The sequence below is a fragment of the Molossus molossus genome, unplaced genomic scaffold (assembly GCF_014108415.1).
Source record: "Molossus molossus isolate mMolMol1 unplaced genomic scaffold, mMolMol1.p scaffold_m16_p_18, whole genome shotgun sequence".
NCBI lineage: Eukaryota > Metazoa > Chordata > Mammalia > Chiroptera > Molossidae > Molossus > Molossus molossus.
The window spans coordinates 28,028,364-28,056,200 of record NW_023425353.1 but is presented as its reverse complement, the minus strand read 5'-3'; the positions used below and the strand labels follow the sequence as shown (position 1 = coordinate 28,056,200).

At 54.3% G+C, this 27,837-nt stretch overlaps 1 protein-coding gene across 1 annotated transcript in view; it reads left to right on the top strand.

The window, feature by feature from the left end:
• Positions 1-27,837, top strand: part of PLXND1 (plexin D1) — a 58,166-nt gene that overhangs the window by 13,685 nt on the left and 16,644 nt on the right. Inside the window, exons 2-19 of the mRNA XM_036267016.1 lie at positions 6,344-6,520; positions 9,284-9,415; positions 9,677-9,777; positions 9,864-9,993; positions 10,976-11,153; positions 11,332-11,440; positions 11,876-11,978; positions 18,536-18,640; positions 21,190-21,279; positions 21,492-21,585; positions 23,010-23,164; positions 23,776-23,927; positions 24,774-24,873; positions 24,968-25,107; positions 25,896-26,063; positions 26,144-26,234; positions 26,502-26,765; positions 26,851-27,000. Of these exons, the coding sequence (XP_036122909.1) occupies positions 6,344-6,520; positions 9,284-9,415; positions 9,677-9,777; positions 9,864-9,993; positions 10,976-11,153; positions 11,332-11,440; positions 11,876-11,978; positions 18,536-18,640; positions 21,190-21,279; positions 21,492-21,585; positions 23,010-23,164; positions 23,776-23,927; positions 24,774-24,873; positions 24,968-25,107; positions 25,896-26,063; positions 26,144-26,234; positions 26,502-26,765; positions 26,851-27,000 (2,439 nt within the window). The remainder of the gene's footprint in view (positions 1-6,343; positions 6,521-9,283; positions 9,416-9,676; positions 9,778-9,863; positions 9,994-10,975; positions 11,154-11,331; positions 11,441-11,875; positions 11,979-18,535; positions 18,641-21,189; positions 21,280-21,491; positions 21,586-23,009; positions 23,165-23,775; positions 23,928-24,773; positions 24,874-24,967; positions 25,108-25,895; positions 26,064-26,143; positions 26,235-26,501; positions 26,766-26,850; positions 27,001-27,837) is intronic.

Genomic DNA, 27,837 nt, shown 5'->3' with positions numbered 1-27,837 from the left:
GTACACAAAGTCCCAACAGCCAGTGTAGTCTCTACCTGGGACAGAATCACTGGGTGTTGCAACCTGCCATGGTGCCCACTGTGGATGCCTTGTCCTTCTCGGAGTGTCACCTGTTGTGGGACTGAGGTTTGGTAGAGTCTGTGGGCAGGATGTGGGAGGCATAAGAAGCCAGGCTCTTGAAGCTCTTACTCCAGTTGGCTTCCTGGAGAGAGAAAGTCAACACAATTACAGTTGGTAGTGAAATCAATATGTCAGAGCATTAATGGGAGAGTGAGCAGAACTGAGCTTTGGCCCCAGGAGGCAGCTAGCTGGAAGGGTCAGGAGGTGTCCTGCTCTCAGAAAAGAGTTGAGACCAGAAGCTGTTGCTCATCCTATTTTACAGAGGGATAAACTGAATTTCTAGAGGAATTAAAACTAGCAGCCAGCTATTGTCTGGGCCTGAACACCTGCCTCCCTTGCATTGCCACATACAGAGTAGGCATACAATTGACCCATAGTTTTCTCTTAGTTCTCTAGCACTCAGCATGGCAGTGTTGCGCTCAGTCTCTCTGGAGAGAAAGCAGCCCAATACAAATTCAAACAACTATGAGATATCACCTCACACCTGTCAGAATGGCCGCCATCAACAAAGAATCAATCAAGTGCCGGCGAGGGTGTGGAGAAAAGGGGACTCTAGTACACTGCTGGTGGGAATGCAGACTGCTGCAGCCACTATGGAAAACAATATAGTGTTACCTCAAAAAATTAGAAACTGAATTGCCATTTGACCCAGTGATCTCACTTCTAGGAATATATCCTAAGGAACTTATATACACCAATGAGAAAGAATATATGTACCCACATGTTCATAGCAGCACTATTTACAATCGCTAAGATCTGGAAACAGCCCAAATGTCCATCAGTAGACGAATGGATAAAAAGGTTGTGGTACATATACACAATGGAGTGCTATGCAGCTGTAAGAAAGAAAGATCTCTTATTCTTTGAGACAACATGGAGGGACCTGGAAAGTATTATCCTAAGTAAAACAAGCCAAGCAGAGGAAGACAAATGTCATATGATCTCACTTATTTGTGGAATATAAAGAACATAACAGTCTGAAGAACAGGGTAGTCCCAGAGTTGTGAAAGTAGGGTATAGACCGACAATCCCCAGAAGAGGAGGTGGTGGGGAAGAGATAAACCACAGAACTTATATGCCTGTATGCATAACCAATGGACATGGACAACAAAGCTGGGGACAGGGCGGGGAGGGAGGAGGAGGAGGGTGTCAAGGGGGGGAAAAGAAGAAATATCTGTAACAAAAATAAATTTTAAAAAATCTAAAGAAGAAAGAAAGCAGCCCAATACAGATGTTCATACTTTAGTCAAAATTAGTTTTCTTTCTTTGGTAAACACCAGCTCAGTCTCTGCCCTGGAGAAGCTCATGCTTACATGATAAATGAAGGCGGTGACCAGCACAGAGCCCTCACGGAGGGAGATTATTTTGAGCCATACTTTTTAGGCTAGCTAAAGACTTACTGCCTGGGAATGCTTGGCAAAGGGGACAACAACATGGCTTAAGACAAGGGGACTGAAGACCCAGGGGAAGTATGAGTGGCTCAGAGGTGTGGGAAGGTCACTAGCTGCTGAGAAACAACATTATGAAGGTTCAGGAGCCCTGGCGGGAAAATGTGGCCACTTTTGAGGAACTGCAGAGATTAATTTCTGGCGGCAAAGGGTGGGGCAGAGGAGAGAAGTGAGACTGGAGGTCTGACCAGTTGGCAACAGCCAGATCACAAAGGCCTTCAGTGCCAGGCTTGATCCTGAGGACAGCTGGAGTCTGAGAAAGGATTTCGTCAGGGAGGGGTTACCCAGCTTTGCTCTTGGGAAGGTGAGCCTTGTGGGTTGGAGGGAGCTGTGACAGCCCAGCTCTCCCTCCATTCTCATGGGAGTTGTTTCTGGGAGACCTATGCTGAGTGAGACTTGAAGGAAGGCCGGTGCTAATGAAGGAATTTCAAGCAGTGTCATTTGGTCAGAGTGATATTTTGGGCCTATGGAGCTGTCTGCCCCAAGGGACCAAGTTCGGCTGAGGCCACACTTGGGACGACTGCCTGGTCCCCAAGACTACTGTCCCCATTTCCTGGGCAGCAGCCCCTCCCCCAACCGAGGAGGCATTTCCCCGCCCGCCCAGCTTCCATTCTTCAGCCAGTTCAAAGCCTTGTGATTCCTCTGGCGGTTGGAGAGTCAGCTTCTTCCTCAGAGCACAGATCATTCGGAGCAGCCGACGGGTTACTTCTCCTTTAAAAATTTTTTTTTTAATTTTATTTTTAGGATGAGAAAAAAAAAAGTTGGAGGAAAAGCTTTTTAGAAAATTCCTTCGGTGCAGAATTAATGGCTTGTGAACGTCAGGGCAGGCAGGCGAGAGGCAAATCCCCAGCATGCTCCCCCGTCATTGTCTCTGCCGCCCTGGCCCACAGATCACCAGGAGCTGGGCGCCTGTCTGGCTTTTCCCAGGACCCCACCCGGCCTGGCTGGGGTCCCCAGTCAAAGGAGCCAAGGCAGAAAACCCCAAAGGTGACATGGGGCCTCCTAGGTCTCCCTTCCCATGCCTCCCAGAGCTCAGGGAAGAAAGTCATGTCCTTTGAGCAAAGGTTTACAATTTTGATTTTAAAACAACTTATTGTTTAATGATGCAAGTAATCCATATTCAGTGAAGAAAAGTTATGTAACCCCTAGGAAAGCGTCCTCCAGAGCCTGAGTGTAGACAGAGCCCGCCTCACCTCCTCCCTGCAGCTGCAGGATTGCTGAGGGGTGGGCCTGGGACCAGGAGCGGCAGCTGCGCAGATGGGGCAGCACCTTCTTTCCAGGGCTGTCCCCAGCTTGGGCACACACACGGGATGAGGTTGGGCAGGGTCAGTTTGAAGGACGAGAGGGAGGCAATTACAGTTGACCCTGGAGCAACACAGGTTTGAACCACACAGGCCCACTTATATGCAGATTTAAAAAATATAGTTGGCCCTCTGTATCCCCATGTTTTGCATCCATGTATTCAACCAACCATGAATCAAAAACACTTTTCTACCTGGCAGGTGTGACTCAGTGGATTGAGCGTTGTCCCATGCACCGAGAGGTCACTGGTTCAATTCCCAGTCAGGGCCCATGCCTAGGTTCTGGTCTCCATCCCCAGTGTGGGGCGTACAGGGGGCATCCTATCAATGTTTCTCTCTCATCGATGTTTCTATCTCTCTCCCCGCCTCCCTCACTACCTAAAAAATTAATAAAAATATATTTAAAAAAGAAAGCACTTTTCCATCTATAGTTGGGAGTCCATGGATGTGCAGGACAGACTGTATGCATTTTTCTATGCCATTTTATACAAGGGACCTGAGCATCCTCAGATATTGGTATCTGCAAGGGGTCCTGGAATCAATCCCCCTCTGATACCTAGGGATGACTGGGGGAATCAGAAGTAATTTACGGATTTTCATCAGCACAGGGGGTCAGTGCCCCTAACCCCTGTGTTGTTCAGGGGTCACTGTATATGACAATCTGGGGAATGGTGCTTCAGGCGGAGGGGATAGCAAAGGCAAAGGCCCTGAGGCAGTACCCATCTTGGAATGGTTGAGAAACAAATGTCACTGTGGCTGGAGTGGAGGAGTGAGGAGATGAGGGTGTGGGATGGACTTGAAGGTCTCAGAGGCCTGCTGAGAGGATTTAGGATTCAGGGTTTAGTCTGGGTGTCACCATTGGAGGGTTTTAACCAGGGAAGACCTGCTTTGTATTTTACTTATTTATTTACTGTCAGTCCTCACTGAGGATGTTATTTCATTAATTTTTAGAGAGAGTGGAAGGGAGACAGGGAGAAAAAGAAAGAGAAACATCTGTATGAGAAAGACACATTGATTGGTTGTCTCCCACATGACCTCTACTGGGGCTGGGGATCGAACCTGCAACCCAGATACGTGCCCTTGACCAGGAATTGAAACTGCAACCCTTCAGTTCACAAGTTGACACTCCAACCGCTAAGCCACACCAGCCAGGGCCTGCTTTGTATTTTATTTATTTATTTTTAAATAAGTTTATTGATTTTTTTTTAGAGAGAGAAACATCAATGTGAGAGATCCACATCGATTCACTGCCTCCTGCACGCCCCCCACTGGGGATTGAGCCTGCAACCCAGGCATGTGTCCTGACTGGGAATTGAACCCAGACCTCTCAGTCCATGGGACAACACTCAATCCACTGAGCCACACCAGCAGGGCCTGCTTCGAATTTTAAAGGGCTCACTTGGCAGCTATGTTCTGGGGGAAATGTGGGGGACAAGAGTAAACCCAGAGAAGAGACGGCTAGGGAGAGCCTGCTATAATAGAGGATGGCTTCCTTAAGGTGGTCAGAGGCAGTCAGGCTCAAAAGCCTTTGAGGTAGGCATGAGTTGTCCCAGATTCTACTTTATAATAATAATAATTGTGGTGTTAGTCATATCAGAAACAGTAATCATATCAGCTAACACTCTGGAATGTTGACCATAGACCACATCCTGTGCTAGTGCTTTACAGTGGCCTACCTCATCCCAGCCCTTATGAGGGAGGTGTGATAGATGCACCCATTTTATAGCTGAGTATACTGAGGCTCGGAGAAGTGACTTGCTCAGGTCACTCTGAGCCATCCCATGGAAGACTACTGCCACTCATGGGTTCTTGCTCAGGGTACCCCCAGCATCACCTCATCTCTAGGCTCGGGGCTCCACCCCCAGGGTTGCACTGATAAACAGCCCTCGCCTAGAAGCCCATCAGGCCAAAACTGTTCATTTGCTCAAGGACAGAAGGACCCAGTATTTATTGTTTTCTTTTGAAAATTAGCTGAGCTTTTGTGCAAACACCACGCAAGCACATGGTCAGTGGCTTAGGTTTGCAAAAAGCACAGATAAAGAAAAGAAAAAGCCTCACTAAAGCTGCACCTCGAAGCCAGTTTCAATGCTATGCTCTGGTGACCTTCTGAGTCTCTGTTCAGAGCCTCTGATGCCCTCATCCCAGCATCTGGGGGTCAGTGTGGGCTCAAGTCTGCTGCCAGCTTCAGCCCTAGAGGCATGGCATTACAGCTGGTGATCTTGAGCAGGCCCCTTTCCCTCTGAGCCTCGGTTTCCCCATCTGTGACATGTGACCTCTTAGGTTTCCAGGACTCAGGGTTGATGCCCAGGCCTAGTTCACTGTCTGTTCCCAGTAAACCTGGCCTGTTACTATGTTTACTGTCATGACTTTAGTGTATGCATCCGTTTTACCAAAATGGTCTCATGAGTTCTGTGACTTTTTTTCAACCAGATGTCTTTCTGTCGTAATCAATACAGGTGTGTGGTGGCACTCAGGTGGGGGTGGCTTTTCTGGACAATGTGCCATCATTTATGTAATTTACATGCTCAGTCCTGTCAGATAGGAGGTAGTGTCCCCCCATCTGCTCTTCTGAACTGTGCTTGTGCCTACACCCTTGTGGATTTGCACCGTCATCTTCTCCAAGGCACTTCCTGGGCGTCTCTTTTGTGTGTTTGGAAACTTTGGAAGGACCAACGAGACCTGGAAAAGGGTGGGAAAGGTGGGAGCAAGTCCAGGCAGTGGTCGGGGACTGGAGTCAGCAGCCACAGCTGTCATACTCTTGTGAGGGGGGCTCATTTGCTACCCGAGGTGGCACTGGGCTGATATGGATGGTGGGAATGTGCATTTTGACACACCTGGCCCTGCCTTGCCCATCGGTAGTGTGGGTAGACGAGGGGAGGTGTGCTTGAGAGGAGGGGAGGGCCTCTGGGAAGACCTCAACCTGGAATCCAGTCAGCTACTGGGAACTTGGGGGTGGTGCTGGGGTCAGAGCAGGGGGCCTGGGAGGAGGGCACCCCATAGTTGCTGTGGAGACAGCTGAGGCAGGAGAGATGCCCCTTGGCTGTCAGCAGGTAAGTTGAGGCAGAGGATGGATCTGGTGTGGGCTCCTCTGCTCTGCCAGGAGCAGCCAGGAGGGGCAGCCGTTATTACAAGGGCGTGAGGGTATCTCACCCTGTCCCAACCTCCCTGGCCCGCTACACACTTGACCTTGTCCCCCGGCCAGCTCTCCTTACCGCTGACCCACAGCTCCTCCTGTATGGTTCCTGTGAACCTGAAACATCATCTTGGGGCAATTTCACGACTAAAGCCAAGGTCAGGGGTCAGTTTGGGATCAGGGCTAACCCTGCCTGTATTTGGGTCTCAGCCCAGAGCTGGGCCTATAAAACAGAAGGAAGACTCGAAGGCTCCGATGCTGAGCCCTGAGGTTCACACAGTGCAGGCAGGAAGCTGAAGAAGGTTCTGGAGCCAAGGTCTGATGTGCTGTTTCTCTTCCAGCTGCAGCCAGAGCAGTTGGACTGTGGAGCGGCCCACCTACAACATCCGCTGTCCATCCTGCAGCCCCTGAAGGCCACGCCTGTGTTCCGAGCCCCGGGCCTCTCCTCTGTGGCCGTGGCCAGTGTCAGCAACTACACAGTGGTCTTCCTGGGCACAGTCAGTGGGCGGCTGCTCAAGGTAGGGCTGGGGGAGGAGACTGAGGGGGTAGGGAGCTGAAGGGGGGTTGGGGAGCAGGGAGGCCGAGGTCCAATATTAGCCTTCATTTTCTCCAGTTTGCCTAGCACTTTACAGTTTACAAAGCATTTTCACGTCTGTTTATTGCCCTCCTGCTCCGGACAGTAAGTGCCCCGGCATGCAGAGGAAGGAACTAGTTGCCAAGGGCTAAGGGCCGGCCCTTCTCTCAGGCTCTGGGACCCGGGCTTGGAGGCAGGTGGAGGAGTTCAAGACTCTGGGCTCTGCCACGTTGAGGCTGTTTGACTTTGGGCAACATACTTTCTCTTTCTGGGCCTCAGTTTTCTCATCTGTGAAGAGCTGTAAGCCCTGCCTCTTGAGACTGTTTTGAGGCTGGGGAAGGCCGCAGCCTGGCAAGTGGGGGCTCGCACCACATTTCCTCCCCCCACTGTCACCCTCTGAAGAACCCCTCACCCCACACCCCACCCTCCACGCCAAGGTGACTGGTTTCTGGAGGGAATAATACCTGACCTAAGATTCCTGGAGCTGGGAAGGTGAGAGGAATCTGATTCCCGCTATGGGGCAGGTATCAGGCCCCTAGATGAGGGCCTGGACCTGCCCCCCTCAGCCACCTCCCATTCCCTGCCGTCGGGAAAGCCAGTTGCCTGGTGTGGCTTCAGCATGCACCAAGCCCTGGCCTAATTGACTCAGATCCGATAATCCAATTCCTTCAGCTGCCCAGGCAGGCGCCACAGGCTAGGGGTTCGGTGGGGTGGGGGTCAAAGCCCAGCCCACCTGGCCCTAGGACCCTTACTGGATCACTAACAGTGTAGCGGAGATGCTAGGTGTGGGGGTCACCCTTCAGCCTTCGAAGTCCCCCATTAAAGGTCCTTAGACAGTGGGGCTCGTGTTTTGGTGTCAGATACTTGGATTTGAATCCTGCCTCTGCCACTCCCAGCTGTGTGACCTGGGAGTGGTTGCTTCTCATCCTGAGTGAACCTCAGTTTTCTTGTCTGTTATGGGGAAGAGGAACTAGACCATCCAGGATGATGGTCAGTCAGTCTCCTGTGATGGTGCCAATGCGGGGGGAGGGGGGCAAGGAGTCTCCCCCACCCCTTGCCCATGAAGTTGCAGTTATTAGGCACCCACTGTCTACCCAGCCTCAAAGGGCATTTCATGGGCATTATATTGTTTAATTTTTACACCCCTGTAAGGGAGGCAGAGCCATGATTCCCATTTCACAGATGGAGACACTGAGGCTCCAAGAGGGAAAACAGTTGTCCCAAAGTCACACGGCAAGAGCTAGGGTTGAATTCAGGTCTAGGTGGCCCAGAGCACACACTACCCCTCAACCCAACCTCTTCACCCACCATCCTGACAGCTTGGGGCATAGATCATAATACCCAGCCCAGGCCCTGGAGCACAGTAAGTGCTCAACAAACATTTGAAGGAGTAGAAATGAACTGCGTGTCTGCTGTATGCATGGGGGTGGGGCTGGGGACAGCATACTGAGCCTGGGCCAAGGCGCCTGGGGCACACTCTGCCAAGAGGCCACCTGGGACTGGCGATGTCTCAGGCTGGAACAGAGCCCGTGGGAACCTGGGGAGAGAGTAATTTTAATTTGGTGTGTGGAGGGCATGTGGGCAGCTTTTCTGGAGGAGACAGTAGGAGAACAGAGCTTGGCCTCATCTGCACATGGGTGGGAGGGGAGAGGTATCCTGAAGGGAGCACAACTGGGGCAAAGGCCTGGAAGTGGAGTTCGTGAGTTGGATTGAGTGAGTGATGAGGCGAGCACAGTAAGTCGGGTCACATCATCAGGGCCTTGAATGCTTGCACAAGTTTATCACATAATCAGGAAAAGCCACTAAACGTTTTAGAGCCCAGAGAGGAGGGCTGGGCAGTAGGAAGCCCTAGGAAGGCACTGACCACTGGTCCCAGCTCAGGGCCTGGTGGGGCCTTGACAAGGCAGCATGCTGGGCATGTGTGAGGCCAGTCGAAAAAGAGCAGTTTGATGGGATTCTGAAGAACATACAGAGGGGCTCTCAGCCAGAGAAGCTTCCCGGCCCCAGCTAGTCCTGGTGGTCATCCTGCCTGGACCTTGGACCTCATGACTTAGCCCCGCTTTGGAATCCAGGGTCAGACAGGCTTATATTGTGACCCTGAGGCATTGTCATTTTATGACCCTTGCCAAGTCCCTTGGCCTCTCTGTGCCTCAGTTTTCTCGTGTGTGGAACGGGTGTGAGGGGAGGAATGAGCAGTATGGCCCCATTAGCACTTTGCATGCATCTTCTCAGTCAGCGCTCCTCACAGATCTGTGGGGCTGCCACTATCGTTAGTCCAATTAGCTCAAGAAACTAAGGCTCAGAGAGGGAGTGCCTCGGACAACTTGTCCATTTGCACAGCTAGTAAATGTTAAAGCCAGAATCCAAACCCAAGTTCCTAGTCTTAGGCATGATGCCAAACAGCCTCCCAGAAAAGGTTTGTAAACTGTAAAGCCTGTGCTTCTTTACAAGGTGGGATGTGCTGGTGAGGAGCGGAGAAGGGAATCCCTGAGGGGCGCAGCAGAGGCAAAAGTGTGGGGGCGGGATCCGTTGCCCTTCCATGTCTGTGGTTTCCCACCAGTCCTGGAAGGGCCCGGGAGGGTGGGGAGGCTGAGCCCCCAGCCTGGGTCAGGTCCCCTCCGACAGGTGACAGCTCCCTGTGTTTGGCCTCCCCCTGCTCTGTGCACCCTCCTGGCACACCATCACCCTGAACCCCGCCCCCCCACAGATCAACCTGAATGAGAGCATGCAGGTGGTCAGCAGGCGGGTAGTGACGGTGGCCTATGGGGAGCCTGTGCACCACGTCATGCAGTTTGACCCAGCAGATCCTGGTTACCTTTATCTGATGACGTCCCACCAGGTAAGGCCAGTGCCCCGGCCTGACAAGGTCCCAGGATGAGCTGAGCTGTCTTGCTTGCTTGGCCGTTGCGCATGCTGTTCCTCCTGCCACCTCCTTTGCCTGCTCACTCTTCACCTCCCAGCGCAGACATCACCTCTGCAGGGAAGCCTTGTTCCGGTGTTGCCCCCTTATAGTGTCAAGCCTCTCATGGCCCTCACTAGGCTGAGTCCCCAGGGAGGGGCTGGCAGCCCCTCTGAGCTGGGCCCCTGCCTCTGCCTCCAGATGGTTAGGGTGAAAGTCGCTGCGTGTGCCGTGCACTCCACCTGTGGGGACTGCGTGGGCGCTGCAGATGCCTACTGTGGCTGGTGTGCCCTGGAGACACGGTGAGGACCCCGGGCAGGGGCCGGGCCCGGGAGGCTGCAGCAGGGGAGGAGCCCCCTGGGTCCTGACATGTGTCCTGCTGCTCCAGGTGCACCCTGCAACAGGACTGCGCCAATTCCAGCCAGCAGCATTTCTGGACCAGTGCCAGCGAGGGCCCCGGCCGCTGTCCCACCATGACGGTCCTGCCTGCCGAGATTGATGTGTGCCAGGAGTACCCAGTGAGTTGGGGGGGCAGGCCCCACTTCGGGGGGATACAGGGTGGGGAGCTGTCCTTCACATGGCACCCAAGCCCTGAGAACTGGGGACTTCTGCCCAAAGTGCCCCAGGGGCCTAGAGCTACCTCAGCCCCTCCCCACCAGAGAAGGCAATGTTGGGGCAAAGAGACAGACAAGCCTGAGGCCCACCCAGCCCTGCCTTCATTGACTTCTGTTAGGCTAGGTGTCCTCATCTGTCACCTGTGGGAAATGATAGTTTTAATGGGGCCTGGGGCTTGTCTGTACCACCTTCTCCATTATTACATATCACAGAGTTCTTCATGTGTCTTATCTTGTCAAGCAAACTGGGCACAGGTTCATCCATCTATCCATTCGTGTAGTATCTTATTGAGCACCTACTATGTGCCTAGAGCAGTTCTAGACTCTGGGGGCACAGCAGTGAATAAGACAGACAAATCCCTGGTCCTTGAGGGGATGAGTCACTCATGGGGTGAGAGAATAAGCAAGATAAAATGTCAAGATGGTGATAAGTAATATGGAGAAAAAGAAGGCAGAACAGAGAAAGGGGTGGAGATGGAGTCAGTGGGTGTTGACATTTTAGACAAGGTCAGGATGCGGGCTCATTGCAAAGGTGACATTTGAGCAAAGATATGAAGTAGGTGAGCCAAGTAGAGTATCTGGAAAGAGTATTCCAAGTAGAGGGAGCTGCCAGTGCAAAGGCCCTGAAGTGAGAACAAGATTGATGGATTTGAGAGAGTTTTAGAGGATGGGGTCAGAGAGGTCATGGGCCAGATCATGCAGAGCCTCCTTGGCTGCTGTAAGATCAATTTCATTTTCAAATAGGGGGTCACATGTAGGCTGCAACCTAGAGTCCTAGCCACCCTCCTCCACTATCGGTTCTCCCAGGGTTGTTAGGCGGGGTGGGGGGGGGGCGGGGAGCTGTGAAGGGAGGGCCTGCCCCCAGCTAAGGGTCCTTCGCCTCCAGGGCATGATCCTCCAGATCTCTGGCAGCCTGCCCAGCCTCAGTGGCATGGAGATGGCCTGTGACTATGGGAACAACATCCGTACTGTGGCCCGGGTCCCGGGCCCTGCCTTCGGCCACCAGATCGCCTACTGCAACCTCTTACCCAAGGACCAGTTCCCGCCCTTCCCGCCCCACCAGGGTAAGCTCTTCATTCACTGGACTATGGAGATAGCCATCTGGGGTTCCTCAGATGCCCAGCCTTGAAGGGGTGTATTGGTGGATCTCAGGCATGGGGGTCCTGATATCACAGCCTCTGATGCCATTGGAGACCCCCTGCTCCCTTGTCCTTCTCTCTCTGGCTCCCTGATTTATTCCAGATCATGTGACCGTGGAGATGTCTGTGAGGGTCAACAGGCGGAACATCGTCAGGGCCAATTTCACCATCTATGACTGCAGTCGCATTGGACAAGTGTACCCCCACACAGCGTGAGTGGGTTGGGGCTAGCTTCCGGGTGGTGGGAGGAGGTTTTCGCTCTTGAAGAGGCCTTTGGAAGAAAAATGATAGTGTCCTAGAGATAGATAGGAGCTTTAGTTGTTCACTCACCAATCCATTTATTCAGGCAACAAACTCCTAATCACCCAAGTGCTTGGGCTCTGTGAGTACCTAGACTGTAGGGGTAGAGAAAAGTGCTTTGATTATACTTAATTTAATCTCCTAAAGGCTCTGCTTGTCTATTTCCTCCTTGTATACCTCTTGCAGTGGGGAACTCAGTACCCAACAAAGTGCATAACCCTTCCTGGCAGCTCTGATAATGAGAAAGACCTTCTTCCTTTGTGCTAGGATCTGTCTCCTGGGTTGTAGTTGCAGGGGGCAGGGGTGAAATGAGGGGTGGGAAGCTGAGTAGCCCCCTTGTCTTTTAGCTGCACCAGCTGCCTGTCAGCACAGTGGCCCTGTTTCTGGTGCACCCAGCAGCACGCCTGTGTCTCCAACCAGTCTCGGTGTGAGGCCTCACCAAATCCCACGGTAAGACAGACTTGGGGGACACCCTCTGCCTCTACTGTTTTATTACCTTTTCTTTTCATTTAATATGTTAAGAACATTTGCACATCATTAAATTTTCTTCTTTGCCATCAGATTGCGCAGCGTGCTGGGCTCGTCACATAGCAGTGCATTTAACCAGTCCCCTGTTGTTGGACATGCTAATCGCCGCGCTGCTTTTGCGCGCTAGTGTAGCCAGGGCACTGCCCGCGTCCTTGATCGTTCCCTGCAGACCAGTTCTTAGAAATGGCATTTTGGGGTGAAAATGTGGTCATATTTTTTACACCTTTAACTCAGCTTCCCTCCAAAAAGCCTGAGCTAATTTGTACTCCCACTTGGAGTAGGAGGGCCCCTTTCTGCACATCATGCCAGTACTGACTAAGTTGTAATTTCACCTTCAATATTTTCAGCAACCATAGAGGTTCAGGAAGTACCAGACTAGGACCTTGAATCCAAACCTCTCTTCCTAAGCCCATGTCCTCCAGTTTCACCAAATGAGGAGCTGGGCTGAAGGGCCCCTGCCTTTGTCTCCCCATTGGCACTGGGGACCCTGGACAGGGGGTGCCAGGCCCTCCCTGGGTTGAGAGGGCACACTGCCTCAGGAACCACATGTTCCCAGGTTCTTTTGCTCGTGCTGACCCTGCACTGGCTGTGAGCCTGGCCCACCCCAGGGCTACGGGATGGCTGGACTTCATCAGTTACACCAGGGCTGGGTGTGGTGGTAGAGTGGGAAACAGGAGAAAAAATACAAACAGAAATACTACATACCTTTTGTTGGTTGTTTCTGGGGTGTGTTCACTTGCAGGGTGGCCTCTGGTCTTTGCCTAAAGGGCCTCAAAGGCCATTTCACGCCTTGTGCCAGGGATGGCCAAACGGGCTTCCTGAGACTTTGGGGTGGTTATGCCCTGCCAGATAGGATGGCTGGATGGGGTCAGGGTCCCAGGGTCCTGAGACACAGCGTATCTCCTATCAGACCTGACTACTGGGCCCTCTTTTATATCAGGGCTGCAAGGGCCCAGGGTGAGGTCCTGAGCACCTGCCTGCAGGTCATCTCTCTCAGAAATGGATTTCTACTCACTTTCTAGATGCCACAACTGAGGTAGTCACTACAACCCAGGGCCCTGGCTCCCAGTAGAAGGAGGTCAGTGGGGCCCCATTCTATACATGCATCCCAGGAAGCAGCCCCAGCCTCTTGGCAATAGTCTCAGAGAACCTAATCAGGAATCCTCGACGCCTAGTCTGCCCACAGCGGCTGCCATGCCGTGGCCCGCACCTAGAATCTTCCAGTCTCAGCCCCCCCTGCCTGAGCCTCAGAAGTGCTGTGAGGAAGAGGAGTCCAGCAGGAGCAATGCTTAACCTAGAGCAGCGAGGCTATTGCGTGGATTTTTGGTGCTGGGAGAGGTGGTGTGGCTAAACCACTGGGGAGGCCCTGAGCCTTTGCACTGGATGCTGGGATTTCCAGCCTGGGCCACCCAGGACTCCTGCTCTTGTTTGCGGTCCACATCTGCTAGCCCCCAGCCCAGGGCTGCATACACAGTAGGGACTCAGTGAATGTCAGCGGGAAGCATTTGAGCTGGCAGCCTACCTCCTGCGCCCTAACCTAGAGGGGTGGTGGGACGAGGAGGACTCAGCCTCAATACAGTGTGTTCACAGTTATTAAGCACCTGTTGTGTGCCTGAGTCTATACTAGGCAGTGGGAAAGAACCTGGTTAGACATAGTTCTGCCCTCCCCATCATGAGCCAAGACCTGAGTTGTGAGTTGTGGCTATATGGTTCTGAGCAAGCCACCAAACCTGTTTCCCCATCTGTAAGATGGGGCCTATTTTAAAGGTTGTGGTGGGGATCTAAAATTACACCTGTAGGGCACTGACTTCATATTTGGCACATAGTAGGTGCTCACTAAAAGGCTAGGTGGGCCCTGGCCGGTTTGGCTCAGCAGTAAGAGCATCGCCCTGCAGTCCAGAGACACCCAGGTTCGATTCCCGCTAAGGGCACGTACCTTGGTTGCAGTTTGTCCCTGGCCTTGGTTGGGTCTTGCAGGTGGCGACCACTCTATGTGTCCCTTTCACGTCGATGTGTCCCTTTCATGCGATGTTTTTCTCTCTCTCTCTTTCTCTCTCTCTCTCTCTCTCTCTCTCCCTCTCCCTCTCCCTCTCCCTCCCTCCCTCCCTCTCTCCCACTCTATCTGAACAAAAAATGGAAGGATGTCCTCCGGTGAGGATAAAAAAAAATTAAATAAATAAATAAATAAAAGCCTAGGTGGGGCAGGAGAACTTCTTTGGGGAGCCTTTGTGCCAGCTCCTGACATGCATAGGAGCTCACAGCCTGGAGGTGTTTCTTTGGCTGTGCCCTCATAACCCACTCTCCCCCAGGTCTGTGTCTCTGTGGGTCAGGAGTTGGGGTGGGGCACAGAGCAGGCCTGTCTTAAAGGATTATGGTAATCCAGCAGGAGAAGAGGCAGCCCCCTTCCCTGGACCTGCAGGAGGCTCTGAACCAATGCTTAATTCGCCATTTAATTGAGTGCCAGTTAGCTGTAGAGGCGCCATGCCTCTGGTCGGGCGGCGGGCAGCAGGGTCTGAACATCCTCGGGGACTGGTCAGGACCTGGGAGGAGGCAGTGGTCTTGGGCAAGGTCAGGGCAGCGTCCCTGGGAAGGCAGGTGCTAGGGCCTGAGTCTTGGGTCACTTTCCTGTTTCCTCGTAGGCTCCAGAGGAAGGAAGTGGGGGTGTAGAGGATGCTGGGAGCAGGGTTTCAGCTTTTCCGAGGAGGGGAGGAGAGTGGGGAAGGTGGCCATATCCTTCACTTTCAGTTGCCAAGGGATGGTGTGGCCTCCTTGAGGGTGGCTTCCCCAAGGAGATATGACTTTAGGCCTTGGAAGCAAGGAGGGTTTGGCAGATGGGAGGGTGGGCTTCCTTGGTGGGTAGCCTGTGTGGACAACTCCATGAAGTTTGGCTTTTTCAGGAGCCAGTGGAGAGAATGGTTTGGTAGGAATATGGGGGCTGTTTAGGGGCATTATGGGGGTGAGGAAAGGTAGGGAGAGGGAACAGGTCAGGTGGCTTCAGGGTTGTTGGTTTGGTCAGTGCTCCGCTTGATTGGGATACCCACTCTCTACCCTTTTTTTTTCATCCTTACCCAAGGACATTTTTGCATTCATCTTCAGATAGAGTGGGAGGGAGGGAGGGAGGAACAGAGAGAGAAACATCAGTGTGAGAGAGACACATCAAGTGGTTGCCACCCACACGACCCCAACCGGGGCCAGGGACAAACTACAGCCGAGGTACGTGCCCTTAGCGGGAACTGAACCCGGGACTCTCCAGTCTGTGGGCCGACGCTCAAACCGCTGAGCCAAACGGGGAGCCAAACCGGCCAGGGCCCTATTCTCTACCCTTGAACTTGGTAGAAAACATGAGAGAGTCTGAGAGCTCTAACTATATAGGGACAGGCCAGGCCCTCTGAAACAGCACATGCTGGGTTTATTATGGCTCCCTGCATGGGTGCCCCGGCGTCTGTCCCGGTTCCTGGTCTCCCTCCAGCAAAGGGAGAAGCCGTTTGGCTTGGTTTGGTTGCAAGTAGGGAAGCTCTGGTTCAAACTGGCCTCGGTCCCAGTAGAATTAATTGGCTCATGTGAGTGAACAGTCTGGGGGTGGGGTGGGATGGCATCACCTTCAGGCACAACTGGATCCAGGGATTCCAGCGATGTGGTTGGGGTCCTCCCCACCCCTTGGGTGGGCTCCATGCTCAAGCAGATCGCCCCTCCTGGAAACAAGATGGGCTCAGCGGCTTCTGGCCGCTCCCCGTCCCGTTAGCCCTGAGAAACAAGAAGAGCTTTCGTTGGGCCGGCTGGAGTGGGTCAGTTGGCTGCGTGTTGTCCTGTGCACCAAAAGGATGCCAGTTTAATTCTCCATCAGGGCGCATACCTGGGTTGTGGGTTCGATCCCCAGTCGGGGCACGTACAGAAGGCAACCCATTGATGTTTCTCTCTCTAAGCATGTCCTCAGGTGAGGATAAAAAAGGAGCTTTCACTGGTTCTGCAGAAGTCCCATAGTTCAGTCTCACTGGCTGAACAGGGGTTCCATATATTCCCTGAACCAACTGAACCAATTGCTGAGGCCAGGGTGATCTGGGGCACCCGCCTACCCCTGGGGTTAGGGTGTAGAGTCAGTCTTCCCAACCCAGAGGCCCGGTCATAGTTGGAGGCAGAGGCGGATGTAGGGGTTGGAGGCCAGCAGCAGACACACCAGCTGCCCCTGCCCCATGGAGGCTTCGTGGACTATGAAGGAGGCGTTGGAGGAGGGCCAAGCTGTGCCGGCACTCTCAGCCTTGGTTCTGCTCAGTAGAATGGGTACAAATATCCAAGTGGCCATGGGTTGTAAAGGGGAGTCAGGAGACCCTCAGAGATTATCCCACGTCGTTCCCTCTGAGGCGCCTTTTATGGGAGCACCCTTCCCTTGACCCTCACCCTCAGTCCCCATATTGTCCACGTGCCCGTGGATAGGGAGAAGCTGGGGGGACAGAACCGCCGGGTCTCCAGCCAGCTGCAAAGCAGAGCTGGCAGCATTGCGAAATCTAATTAAAAACACATGCGTTCTATTCCCTGAAATTCCATGGCGTTTACACGAGATGGCACAGGACAAGGGCTCAGAGAGAGACAGTGACTTGTGTGTGCTCACACAGGGGCTGGACACCAGCTCCTCCTCCCAGCCCTACACTGTGGTCAGCTCGGGAGGCCTTACCTAGGCCTGGCTGTGTCTCTCCTTCAACCCAGGCCCCTGTGCTCTGCACCAGGCACTCCTCCCAAGGAAACCCACCCACCTGGGCAACGTCTCTGGCCTGGTGGTCAACAGAAGGTCTGGACAACTAGAGCCCTCTTTGCTGCACATTCCATCCTGAGCAAACCCTATTGCTTCTCTGTGCCTCGATTTTCTGTCTGTAAAGTGGGTATAATAATAGTACCTGCTTCATAGGGTTGATGGAAGGAGGATTTGATGAATTAATACAGGGCCAAGTGCTGAGAACTGTCCATGTGCGCAGCGACTGCTTGTGTGAGTAGCGGCTGCCGCTATCATTAGCATGATCATTAGTTATTATTGGCATTGGTGTCCCCTCGAGGTCTGGTTTGATGCTAGGCCCCTAAGGGTCCCCTCAAGGAGCTCCCTGTCTGATTAACAATAAGGAGAAAAGACCCTAGGAAGGCCTCCAAATTCCATTCCTAGATGCCGTTGACCCTGGCTGGTGACTTCAAGGTGACAGATGGATCATCGTGTTTCCAAACCCTTCCCCGACCAGACTTGGGCAGGAGGAAAGTAGAGCAGGAAGCCCCTGGGCTGGGGTTACTCCAGGGTCCCCCATGCTCCCCTCTCTCAGGGTCCCAGCAAGTCAGGCTCTCGGAGTGTGAGGAGGCAGGACATGGCCCACCGGAATCCAGGGCAGGATGGAGTTTCAGATGTCCTCACTTAGAGGCTACTAAGTTGGCAGGGTGGGCACAGCCCTGCCCCCTGGTCTCTGCCCCTCACCCTGGGCCTCAGTTTCTGGCCCAAGAGTCAGACAAGTGGGAGTTCAAAGACCAGCTGTGCCCTCTGACCTCAGGTAGCCCTTGCCTCTCTGAACCTCAGGTTCTTGCCCCCCCCCCCCCCATTTTTCTGTTAATCCTCACCTGAGGATATTTTTCCATTGATTTTTAGATAGAGTAGAAGGGAGGAAGGGAAAGAGATATATATATCGATGTGAGAGAGACACATCTAATGACTGCCTCCCGCACAACCCTGACCAGGCCCACGGATTGAATGTGCAACCCAGGTACGTGCTCTTGATCGAGAATCAAACCTATGACCCTTCAGTCCGCGGGCCGACACTCTAACCACTGAACTAAACCAGCCAGGGCCTTCTCTCCCATTTTTGAAGTAGCCTTAGTGGCCCCACCGCTGCTGTGGGAATGCTGATGCCCAGGCCCTCCCCAGGACTCTGGGAGCTGGGGCCTCTGCCCAGGGCTGTGACTCGAACCCAGGCAGCAGGAAAGACTGTTCGCTGGAGCCTGGTGGCGCCAGGGCCCTCACAGCCCCTGTTTCTCATGGGCTACTCGCAAGTCAGGTTTCCTTACTCTGAATCATTAGCATGTGTCATCTGGAAACTGGCATTCCAGAGCTGGGTGGGGTTCGAGAGAGTGGACACAGCCCCCCACTTTACAGGGGGCCGATCCTTGACCTTAGCCTCCTGGCCTCCTCTAAGAGGCATGGGAGGGATCTCGTTCTACCACTGGGCAGGTTATTTCATCTCTCTCTGCCTCCGTTTCCTCACCTGTAATGGGGCCAGTAAACCCTCCTGCGTGGAGTCTCCTTGAGGATCACATGAGATGGTGTGTGGGACTCTGGCACGTTGCCCTCAGTGCTGGTGGGTCTTATGATTTCGTTAGTCGTGTTTTCTAACACCAGCTGACTGGTACCTCCTCGGGGAGGCAGGACTGCAGCACAGGCGGAGGTGGCCATGAAGCCTGTCTCTTCTGAAATGCCCCTCTGTCAACCCCACTTCCTTGTGTTTTGACTGCAGAACCCTCAAGACTGCCCCCAGATCTTGCCTTCACCCCTGGCACCCATGCCCACGGGAGGCTCCCAGACCATTCCAGTGCATCTGGCTAATGCTGCCTTCTTCCAGGTAAGTGGAGGCCAGGCCCAGATGGGATGGGGCAGGGGGCTGGGAGAGCCCAGTTCCAGGTGGGGCCCCATGCTGAGGCCCACCACCCGGGTTTTGGTTTCCTTGCTCTGAGTTTCCAGGTTCTGTTAAAGAAAGCCTTTCTCTGGGTGCAGAAGGGGAAAGGGAAGTGGGTGCTGAGGGCTAGGCCCAGGGGCCAGCAGGTCACCAGCAGCCTTAGGGAAACCCTGGCCAGGACCCACTGGACATCAGAATGCTTTTTCCAGGACTCCCGGACTCTCCCAGCTCATGGCGGACACTGCCCATGTGTACCCTACCCTGCCCCACCCCCAGGCTGAACTGTGACCCTGGACACATCTTGCCACTTGTAGCTGCCAGGTCTTCCCTGGAGAATGGCCAGAGAACCCCTTTGCCACCCCAAGCTCTGTTGTCCAGATGGGGAAAATGAGGCCCAGAAAGGGAAAATTGATGCCTCTGGTTCACATGACATCTGGCTAGACTTGCACCCTTGCCCTGGACTCCCGATTGAGTGCTCTTCCCTACAACCAGTCTTCCCTTCCCCCACTACCCATCTGGGCTGGGGGAGGGGATATCACCCCTTTCTGGGTCCCTTCTGGGTGGGAAGCGTTGATGAGTCCTGGAAGCATGCCAGCCACCCCCTTCCTCAGCTCCTGGGTGCTCGCCATCTGTCGCTTTCATGGGGAAGCTGGGGCCTGTCATCACACGTGCGGGCCACGTGCCGGGCATCTGGGATGTAGCTGGGCTGGAGCTCTGAAGGGCAGGCAGGGCCCTGCCCTTGCCCTCAAACTCCACCCTGCAGTGGTTGGGGCTGAGCCTGCCAGACCTTCCAGGGGTCTGGGCCCATGTGGAGGGCAGTGCTGCTTCTCTGGGCTGCAGGGACCTGGCATGGGGAGACCCAAGCCCTGGGTTTGGGTCCTGGCTGCTGGTTTCCAGCTGTGTAATTGGGGAGCATATGTCTGCCCTCACTTGGCCTCAGTGATCCTGGCCCTCCTGTCCCCAGGCCTGCTTCTAGAACACCGAGGGTGGGGGTGGGCAGAGCCCCCTGCTTGGGATCTGCAGCAGCCCTGTTTGCTAAGTCTGCACCCTGGGGATCCCCAAGGCAGGCTGGACCTGCCGTCCCCCAATAGCCAAGGCCTGAGCTCAGGGACTCAAAGGATAGACCCACCTCTCAGCTTAGCATGGCAGGGAACAAATGAGCTTTCAGCCCTGTCAACAGCCACTTTCCTATGTTAGCTTCAGAGTGAAGGGGGGAAGGGGGCAGGGTAGGGGAAAGGTTGCTGACCTGCTTTCTCCTCAGGGTGTCACATCTGCCAACGATAGGGACATAAACAGGAAGTCCTGCCACGTGGCTGGCCTAACACTCATGAAACCCGAGTTTGTTCACTCAGCAAATATTTACTGATGCTTCTCCCCACAAGTCCCGTGCTGGGCCAAGGGCAAGATGAAACGGGGGAATTGGGCCCTGTTTATTCATTCAACAAACATTTATTGAGCACCTTCTGCATATTAGTAACAGTCAGCATTTATTAGGCACCCACAGGGTACAACCCACTAAAGATACATGATCTCCAGTTTTCTCAGCAACCCTGCAGAATAGGGAAGCTTGTTTCATTGCAGAGTTTAGAAAACCAAGGCTCAGAGAGGAGGACCACATGCAGAGGGTTGCTCAGCTAGGAAGTAGTAGAGATGGGATTCGAACTCAGGCCTGTGTGCGGTAGAACTTGAGCTCTTTCAACTGCTGTCAGCTGCCCTTGGAGGTGTCAGAGGGGCCATGACCCAGCCCCAACCTTCCCTGGTGGGTGAGGGGACAGGTGGGAACAGCCTGGGCATCGGGATAAGGGTAATCCTTGACATACAGGGTGGGGGGCAGGCTTTAGGGGCTTAATAGAGCCTTAGCACACTCCCACATATTTATTGCTGAATGAGTGAATGACCAAATGAGGGGTGCCTCCCTGATCTGAGGGGGTCTGGGAAGGCTTGGAATGTGGATTTTGGAGCTGGATTTTGAAGGCTGTGTGGATTTTGCTGGGTGATAAAAGGATGAAACAAGCCTTTTGGGTGGAAGAAGGGGGTTTGGTCAGAGGCCAGAGAGCAAGACAGTCTGTGCTATGTCCAGTGGTGTCCTGGTCTGACTGAGGCCTGGGCCTTGTGGGGCAGGGGTGGGGGATGTTAAGGTTCAAAGAGCAGATGGAGTCTCACTGGGATGAACCTTGAATATCGGTCATGCTCAAACGTTAGCACTTGTGAGCTGAGTAAAATGCCCTAGCGTAAGCCATTAGGGGATGTTGGAGAGGCTTTTAGTGACATGAAGTACACAAGGCCAAAATTCTGGGTGTCCGTGTCTTCCTTGCCTCCCTCACACATTGGACATGGAGGCAAGAAGGGACATTCTGGAGGAGGGTACAGCCCAGGCAAAGGACTGATAGTAGGGCCAAGCCCACCCTCCAGGGCAGTAGGCCATGACGTCCTGATAGAGTCGGAGGGCAGTAGGTAACGACTGACTCCCTACCCCACCCTCTCGTTTCCCACAGAGTGCAGCCCTTGAATGTAATTTCGGGCAGGAGGAGATCTTTGAGGCCTTGTGGGTGAATGAGTCAGCTGTGCTCTGCAACCAAGTGATGGTAAGTGTGTGGCTCCAGCAAGGGAAGGGGAGGCTGCACAGGTCCAGCTGCTGCTCCGCCTTCTTCCCTTCTGACCTCCCTCCTGCCTCACAGTGAGCGGTTTGATTCCCCCCAGTCCAAGAGCCCTGCCCGTATCTGTCTCCGTGACATCCTCCCTCAGGAGAGACCCGAACATCATCTGCCCCCTCATGCTTTTTCCTCTCCTCCTGCAGCTGCACACGACCCAGAAGAGCCAGGTGTTTCCACTCAGCCTCCAACTAAAGGGACGGCCAGCTCGATTCCTGGACAGCCCTGACCCCATGACAGGTTGGAGCCCCTGTCTACCCCACATGGCCACAGGGGACTCAGCCACAAGGGTGGGGCTCAGCCTTTGGGGGGTCTCATTCCAGTGCTTGCTGTGTAGTCACAGATGCCCGCCTTGCCATTCCCTAATACACATAGACGCTCAGAATGCCAGCCCCGATGTTTAGTGCCTGACATTTCGTACCTATTTATTTATTTGTTTGTTTAAAAACCCAAAGATTTATTTTTTTACTCAATTTACAAGCTTATCATAGTTTAGCTTGGGGCCCCACTCTGTGCCATTTTTAAAAATTCATTAATTTTTGCCCTGGCCAGTTTGGCTCAGCGGTTAGAGCGTCGGCCTGCGGTCCGGAGAGACCCGGGTTCGGTTCCCGCTAAGGGCACGTACTTCGGTTGCAGTTTGTCCCCGGCCCTGGTTGGTCGTGCGGGTGGCAGCCACTCGATGTGTCCCTTCACGTCGATGTTTCTCTCTCTCTCTCCCTCCCACTCTATCTGTACAAAAAATGGAAAAAATGTCCTCGGGTGAGGATAAAAAAATAAATTAATTAAATAAAAAAAAATTCATTAATTTTTAATTGAATTTATTGGGGTGACTTTGTAGTACATATGTACTGAGCAGCTGCTCTGGGCCCGGACCACACCCTCAGGGCATCTCCATGCCAATGGCTGAGCAACCTCGGGCATGTCCTTACCCTTCCCTTTCTGAGCTTCAGTGTCTCCGTGTGAAATGAGGGCACAAGCCCTTCTGCAAGAGGGCGTGGTGAGGATTTGCTGAGCTGGTGCTCAAAGCCTTACGAGGGTATCTAGGGCACAGTCAGCACCCCAAAATGGTGGTTGGTGCCTTTATATGTTTGAATCAACTCTCCAAGAGCCTGTCTGTTCATGGGTAGTCTAGACATCCCTAGTGGACATGGGGCTCCCCACATCCCCGCCTTGAAGGCCTCAGACCCAGCCTGCACACCGGGCCCTGAAGAACCCCCCTTGTATGCCTTCTTGGGCCACTCCCAGGGTCTGTGGCCCGCAGAGCCCACACTGCTCAGTGTTTCCCCAGCATCTTGGAGCTCTGCTGTGGATTAAGAGACACACCCAGGCCTGGGTGTGAATCCCAGCCCTGCCACTCATAGGCTGTGTGACTTTGACCAGTCACTCTACCTCTCTGAGCCTCGTCTCTTGTCTGTCAAATGGGGCTCATAAACAGTCGCATCTGATAGAATCACCATGGAGATGAATGATATTAATGAGGCTGTGGCTGCACTGGGCTTAACACAGGCCCCAGGGGGTTTGGAGAAAGTACTAAGAACCTCATAGGTTCCTGACCCTCAGGATCAGGACCTGCCTCTGGGTGGGACGCCATAGTGAGTGGGTGAGTGTGGAGGGGGCAGCAGTAATGGGTGCGCTGAACTATGTTGCCTCCATGTCTTTCCCAGTGGAGGTCTATAACTGCGCCATGGGCAGCCCCGACTGTTCCCAGTGCCTGGGCCGGGAGGACCTAGGCCACTTATGTGTGTGGAGTGATGGCTGCCGCCTTCGGGGGCCTCTGCAGCCGCTGCCTGGAACCTGCCCTGCCCCTGAGATCCGGGCGGTAAGCACATCCCCCATGGAAGCCTGTACACCTGCCCTGCACATGCGCTTGCACACGCCCAGGAACACACATGCACTGTCACCTGTTGGACACCTTCTTGGGGCTAGGTCTCTGCAGTGCTGGAGACACAGCAGTGAACAAAACACAGCACCTACCCTCACGGAGCTAATGTTTTAGTGGAGGATATGTAAGGCAGTAATTTACATAGAGAAAGTAAGTACTGTGGAGAAGAACAGCAGGGCAGGGGCATTGGGAGTCAGGTGGAGGAGATGCTGGGCTGAGTGTCTCTAGTTTTATAGCGTGTGGTCAGACGTGACCACTGAGAGTGGACCTAGGTGTCCTCAAGAGACCCCCCACACACACACAAATAGTATTGACTCTGTCCCTACACTTTGTGCCCTCAGACCCTAGTGGACTTAACACACACACACCCTCACTGGCAGCCCCAGTGACCTGCCAAGTGACCGGCAGTCCCAGCACTCTCAGAGCCTCCCCTAGGTGGCCGGTCCGCACAGCCCCGCCTCCACCTGGGCGCCTGTGACAGTGGTGAGAACCCTGCCAGCACCCCTGCCTCAGAACCCCACTCACCCTTCTCTCTGGACACCTGGCAGATTGAGCCCCTGAGTGGCCCCTTGGACGGTGGGACCCTGTTGACCATCCGCGGCAGGAACCTGGGCCGGCGGCTCAGCGATGTGGCCCATGGCGTGTGGATTGGTGGTGTGGCCTGTGAGCCACTGGCTGACAGATACACGGTGTCAGAAGAGTAAGTAGTAGGCAGTCCCTGGGGCTGTTTGAGTGACCTCTAGGCCCCACTCCACCTGGCGGTGTCCACCACTTCTCTGCCTCCCTCTCCCCTTGGCCATCCCACCCTCCTCAGCAGGTACCCTCTGCCCCCCAGAAGTTGCTCACTCCCAGGTCTCCCGGACTTTGCTCAAGCCATTCCCACCGCACATGCCTTTTTCTGCCCGGGACACCGCTCTTAGCCTTCAAGTGCCCTCCCCTCCAGGAAGCCCTCCTTTGTTCCCCTAGACCAGCCCAACTTCCACAGAAGTCTTGCCCTGATGGGGAAAAAGAGTGCAGTTAAGAAAGTGGGGGGGATGCCGGTGAGGTGCAAAGATCTGGGCCTAGAGCTGTGGGGCCTGGCCCAGAGGGGCTCTAGAAAACCTTCGGGAGCAGGAATGAATGAAAGAACTGGATTTCCTTTTGGGAGCCCACACATCAGGCTTGTAGATGAGGCTACCGGCCCAGCAAATGTTCTTGTGGTCAGAGAACGTTCAAGTATCCTAAGAGACTATCTCGTCTAACCCCGTGTCATATAGTTGCAGAATTGTGGGAAAGTTGTGGAGTAGAGGGTAGTCTCTGGGAAGAGCCAGGATGACATTTGTGGTTGTTTTCCAAGTGACAGGGAAGTCAGAGGGTAATGCTCTCAGGTGTGTCCCAGCTGAATGCCAGCCCCAGCTGTGGGTGGAAGGGGCAAGTGTTGAGTGCGAGGATGGGGAGCTCACCCTGGGATGAATGGGGGGGCATTGTTCAAGGGAGAAATGGGGTGGTGCTTGACAGGCCCCCATGATCTGCTGGCCGCTCCCCTGACCGAAGCTGCCTCCCTTAGGATTGTGTGTGCCACGGGACCAGCCCCAGGGGCATTCTCAGATGTGGTGACGGTGAACGTCTCCAAGGAGGGCAAGTCACGGGAACGCTTCTCCTACGTGGTAAGGGAGGCCTCAGTCCACTGTCCCGCTGACCCGGCCAGGCACACACCCGGAAGCTGGCCTGAGGCCTGACCACTTGCCTTCCACCCCATAGCTGCCCCTGGTTCATTCTCTGGAGCCTGCCATGGGTCCCAAGGCAGGGGGCACCAGGATCACCATCCACGGGAGCGACCTCCATGTGGGCTCCGAGCTCCAGGTCCTGCTGAACGACACAGAGCCCTGCACGGAGCTCATGTAAGCCCCTTCACCCAGCTGCCCCTTCATCCCACAGAAACCTTGGGGTGGGGCCAGGAGGCGAGAGGGGTGGAGGTACTATCTTGGCATCAAGCATCACCCCTTGGCCAAGCCCTTCCCCATCTCTGAGCCTCGGTTTCCTCGTCTGGTAAGAACAGTACCAGTGAGTTATGGGAACCACTCTGTGCCCAGCATACATTATGTGCTCCATAAGTGACAGCTGCAGTACAGATGGTGGTGACTGCATATGTTCTGAGATCCTCAGCTCTTGGTGAAACAGGTCTGCCTTTATTATGCACTTACTGTGCACCAGGCTCCACTGATGGGCATTGCTGGTGACACAAAGATGAGCCCAACACAGTCTCAGCCCTCAGGGAAAAACAGACACTCCCTTGGGAAGTAGAAATGTCCAGTGGGGTTGGGATTGGGAGAAAAGTCGGGGCTTTCAGAGCTGTGGGGCAGGGCCCTCACCAGGGGCAGAAGGTGGGAGAAGAGCTCTGGGAAGGCTTCTTGGAGGAGGTGGGACCGGGCATTTGGGAAGTATAGGCAGGGTCAGAGAGAAGGGAAGATATTCTAGGTGGAGAGCCCAGGTAAAGTGTGGCGGTGGGAATATGGAAACAGATATATGTACAAGGGGGCAGAAGACCAGGTTGGGGCCAAGTGAAAAGGCCTTAAATCCAGGCCAAGTGCACAGGCCTGTGCACCTGGGCAGTGAGGCAGGGGGTGTTAGGCAGGGGCAAGCAGTGGGAAGTGGGGCCCTGCTGACCAAGCCCACTACCCTCCCACAGGCGAACAGACACCAGCATCACCTGCACGGTGCCCGGGGGCACCCTGCCGGCCCCTGTGCCCGTGTGTGTGCGCTTCGAGCACCGGGGCTGTGTGCGTGGTAACCTCACCTTCTGGTACATGCGGAACCCGGTCATCATAGCCATCAGTCCCCGCCGCAGCCCTGTCAGGTGAGACCCTGATCCCGGCCCCCAGGTGGGTCTAGCTCCTCGGGCTGCAGGTGGGCTGATGGGACTTGCTGTCCCCACAGCGGTGGCAGGACCATCACAGTGGCTGGTGAGCGTTTCCATATGGTGCAGAACGTGTCCATGGCTGTGCACCACATTGGCCGGCAGCCCACGGTGAGGGAAGCAGGGCACTGAGGTGGGTGAGGGTGGGGGTGTGTGGCCACCAGCCCTGGCTGACCAGGCCTCACTCTGCTGCATCTCCCTATCTGTCTCTCCTTATCTTTTTGCCTCTCTGTCTCCTGTCTCCCCATCTCTTCTTGTCTCTTTTTCCCTATCACCATCTCTTCCTCTCTGTCTCCTTAAACCTCAATCTCTCCATTTCTTCATGTCCATCTGTCCATCTCCCATCCCCAACCTTGGCCCATGGGCCTCTCCCACCAGCTCTGCAAGGTTCTCAATTCCACCCTCATCACCTGCCCATCCCCGGGGGCCCTGAGCAATGCATCGGCGCCAGTGGACTTCTTCATCAATGGGCGGGCCTACGCCGATGAGGTGGCAGTGGCTGAGGAGCTGCTGGACGCTGAAGAGGCACAGCGGGGCAGCAGGTTCCGCCTGGACTACCTCCCTGATCCTCAGTTCTCCACGGCCAAGAGGGAGAAGTGGATCAAGCACCACCCTGGGGAGCCCCTCACCCTAGTCATCCATGTGAGTGCCAGCGGGTTCTGGGTTGGGCAGTGGCAGGCCGGGCTCAACCGTGGGCCTTGGTGAGCACTCCCTTCCTCTCCCACAGAAGGAGCAGGACAGCCTAGGGCTCGAAAGCCATGAGTACCGGGTCAAGATTGGCCAAGTGGCCTGTGACATCCAGATTGTCTCGGAGAGAGTCATCCACTGCTCGGTTAACGAGTCCCTGGGCACAGCAGAGGGGCAGCTGCCCATCACGGTGAGTGGATGGGGCACTGGAGGCAGAGGTGGACATGGCCCCCAATCCCATCTGCCTGGGTACCTGTCCCTGGCTCAGCACATTGGGACTGAGCATTTTCATGGTCAATAGCTTAGGCAAGTAGAACAAAGGAGAGTTTTGCATCCCCACTTGACAGATGAAACAGGGCCAAGAACTTAGGGACCTGCTTAAGGTCAATGATTGGTCCCCGCTGATCAAGGTCAGTGATAGGCCTGATGGGGCTGGACTCTGAAAGGCCATAAGAAGTTGCCTCTGTTCTACTAGGTGCTCCACCCAGAGTCTGGGCTGCCAGTCACCACACAGTATCATGCAGGGGAGGGAAGCAAGAGGAGTAGAGAGAAGGCCCAGAAAGTGGGATCTTTTCTGTACAGTACCTGCTTGCATGCCTCCTGGGATGGGGAGCTCATTTCCTCACAGGCAGCACTTACCACCTCAAGACAGCTCTGACTGGGAAAGCTCCCTTTCATCTGCACCTCAGTCCCAGTTCTGCCCTTTGGGTCCTCAGATACCACCTGTTGCCCTGGTCCCAGGATAACCCTACAGATACTTGGGGACCCTGTGAACTTCCTGGCTCCTTTGCCACTCCTCCCAGGCTGTAATAATAATCACAGCCCCATGTACTGAGTTTTCCCTCTCTGCCAGGCCAGGACTAAAAGCATGACAAGCGTTATCGCATTTAGCCCTCAAGCTTCCCCGGGAAGTGGGTGTGGTTATCTTTGGTTATAGATGTGGTTTCTAAGCCTCAGAGAGGTTAGGTGACTCGCCCCGGGCCACACATCTAGTTAGGAGAAGAGCCAAGGCCTAAGTCCAGGGAAG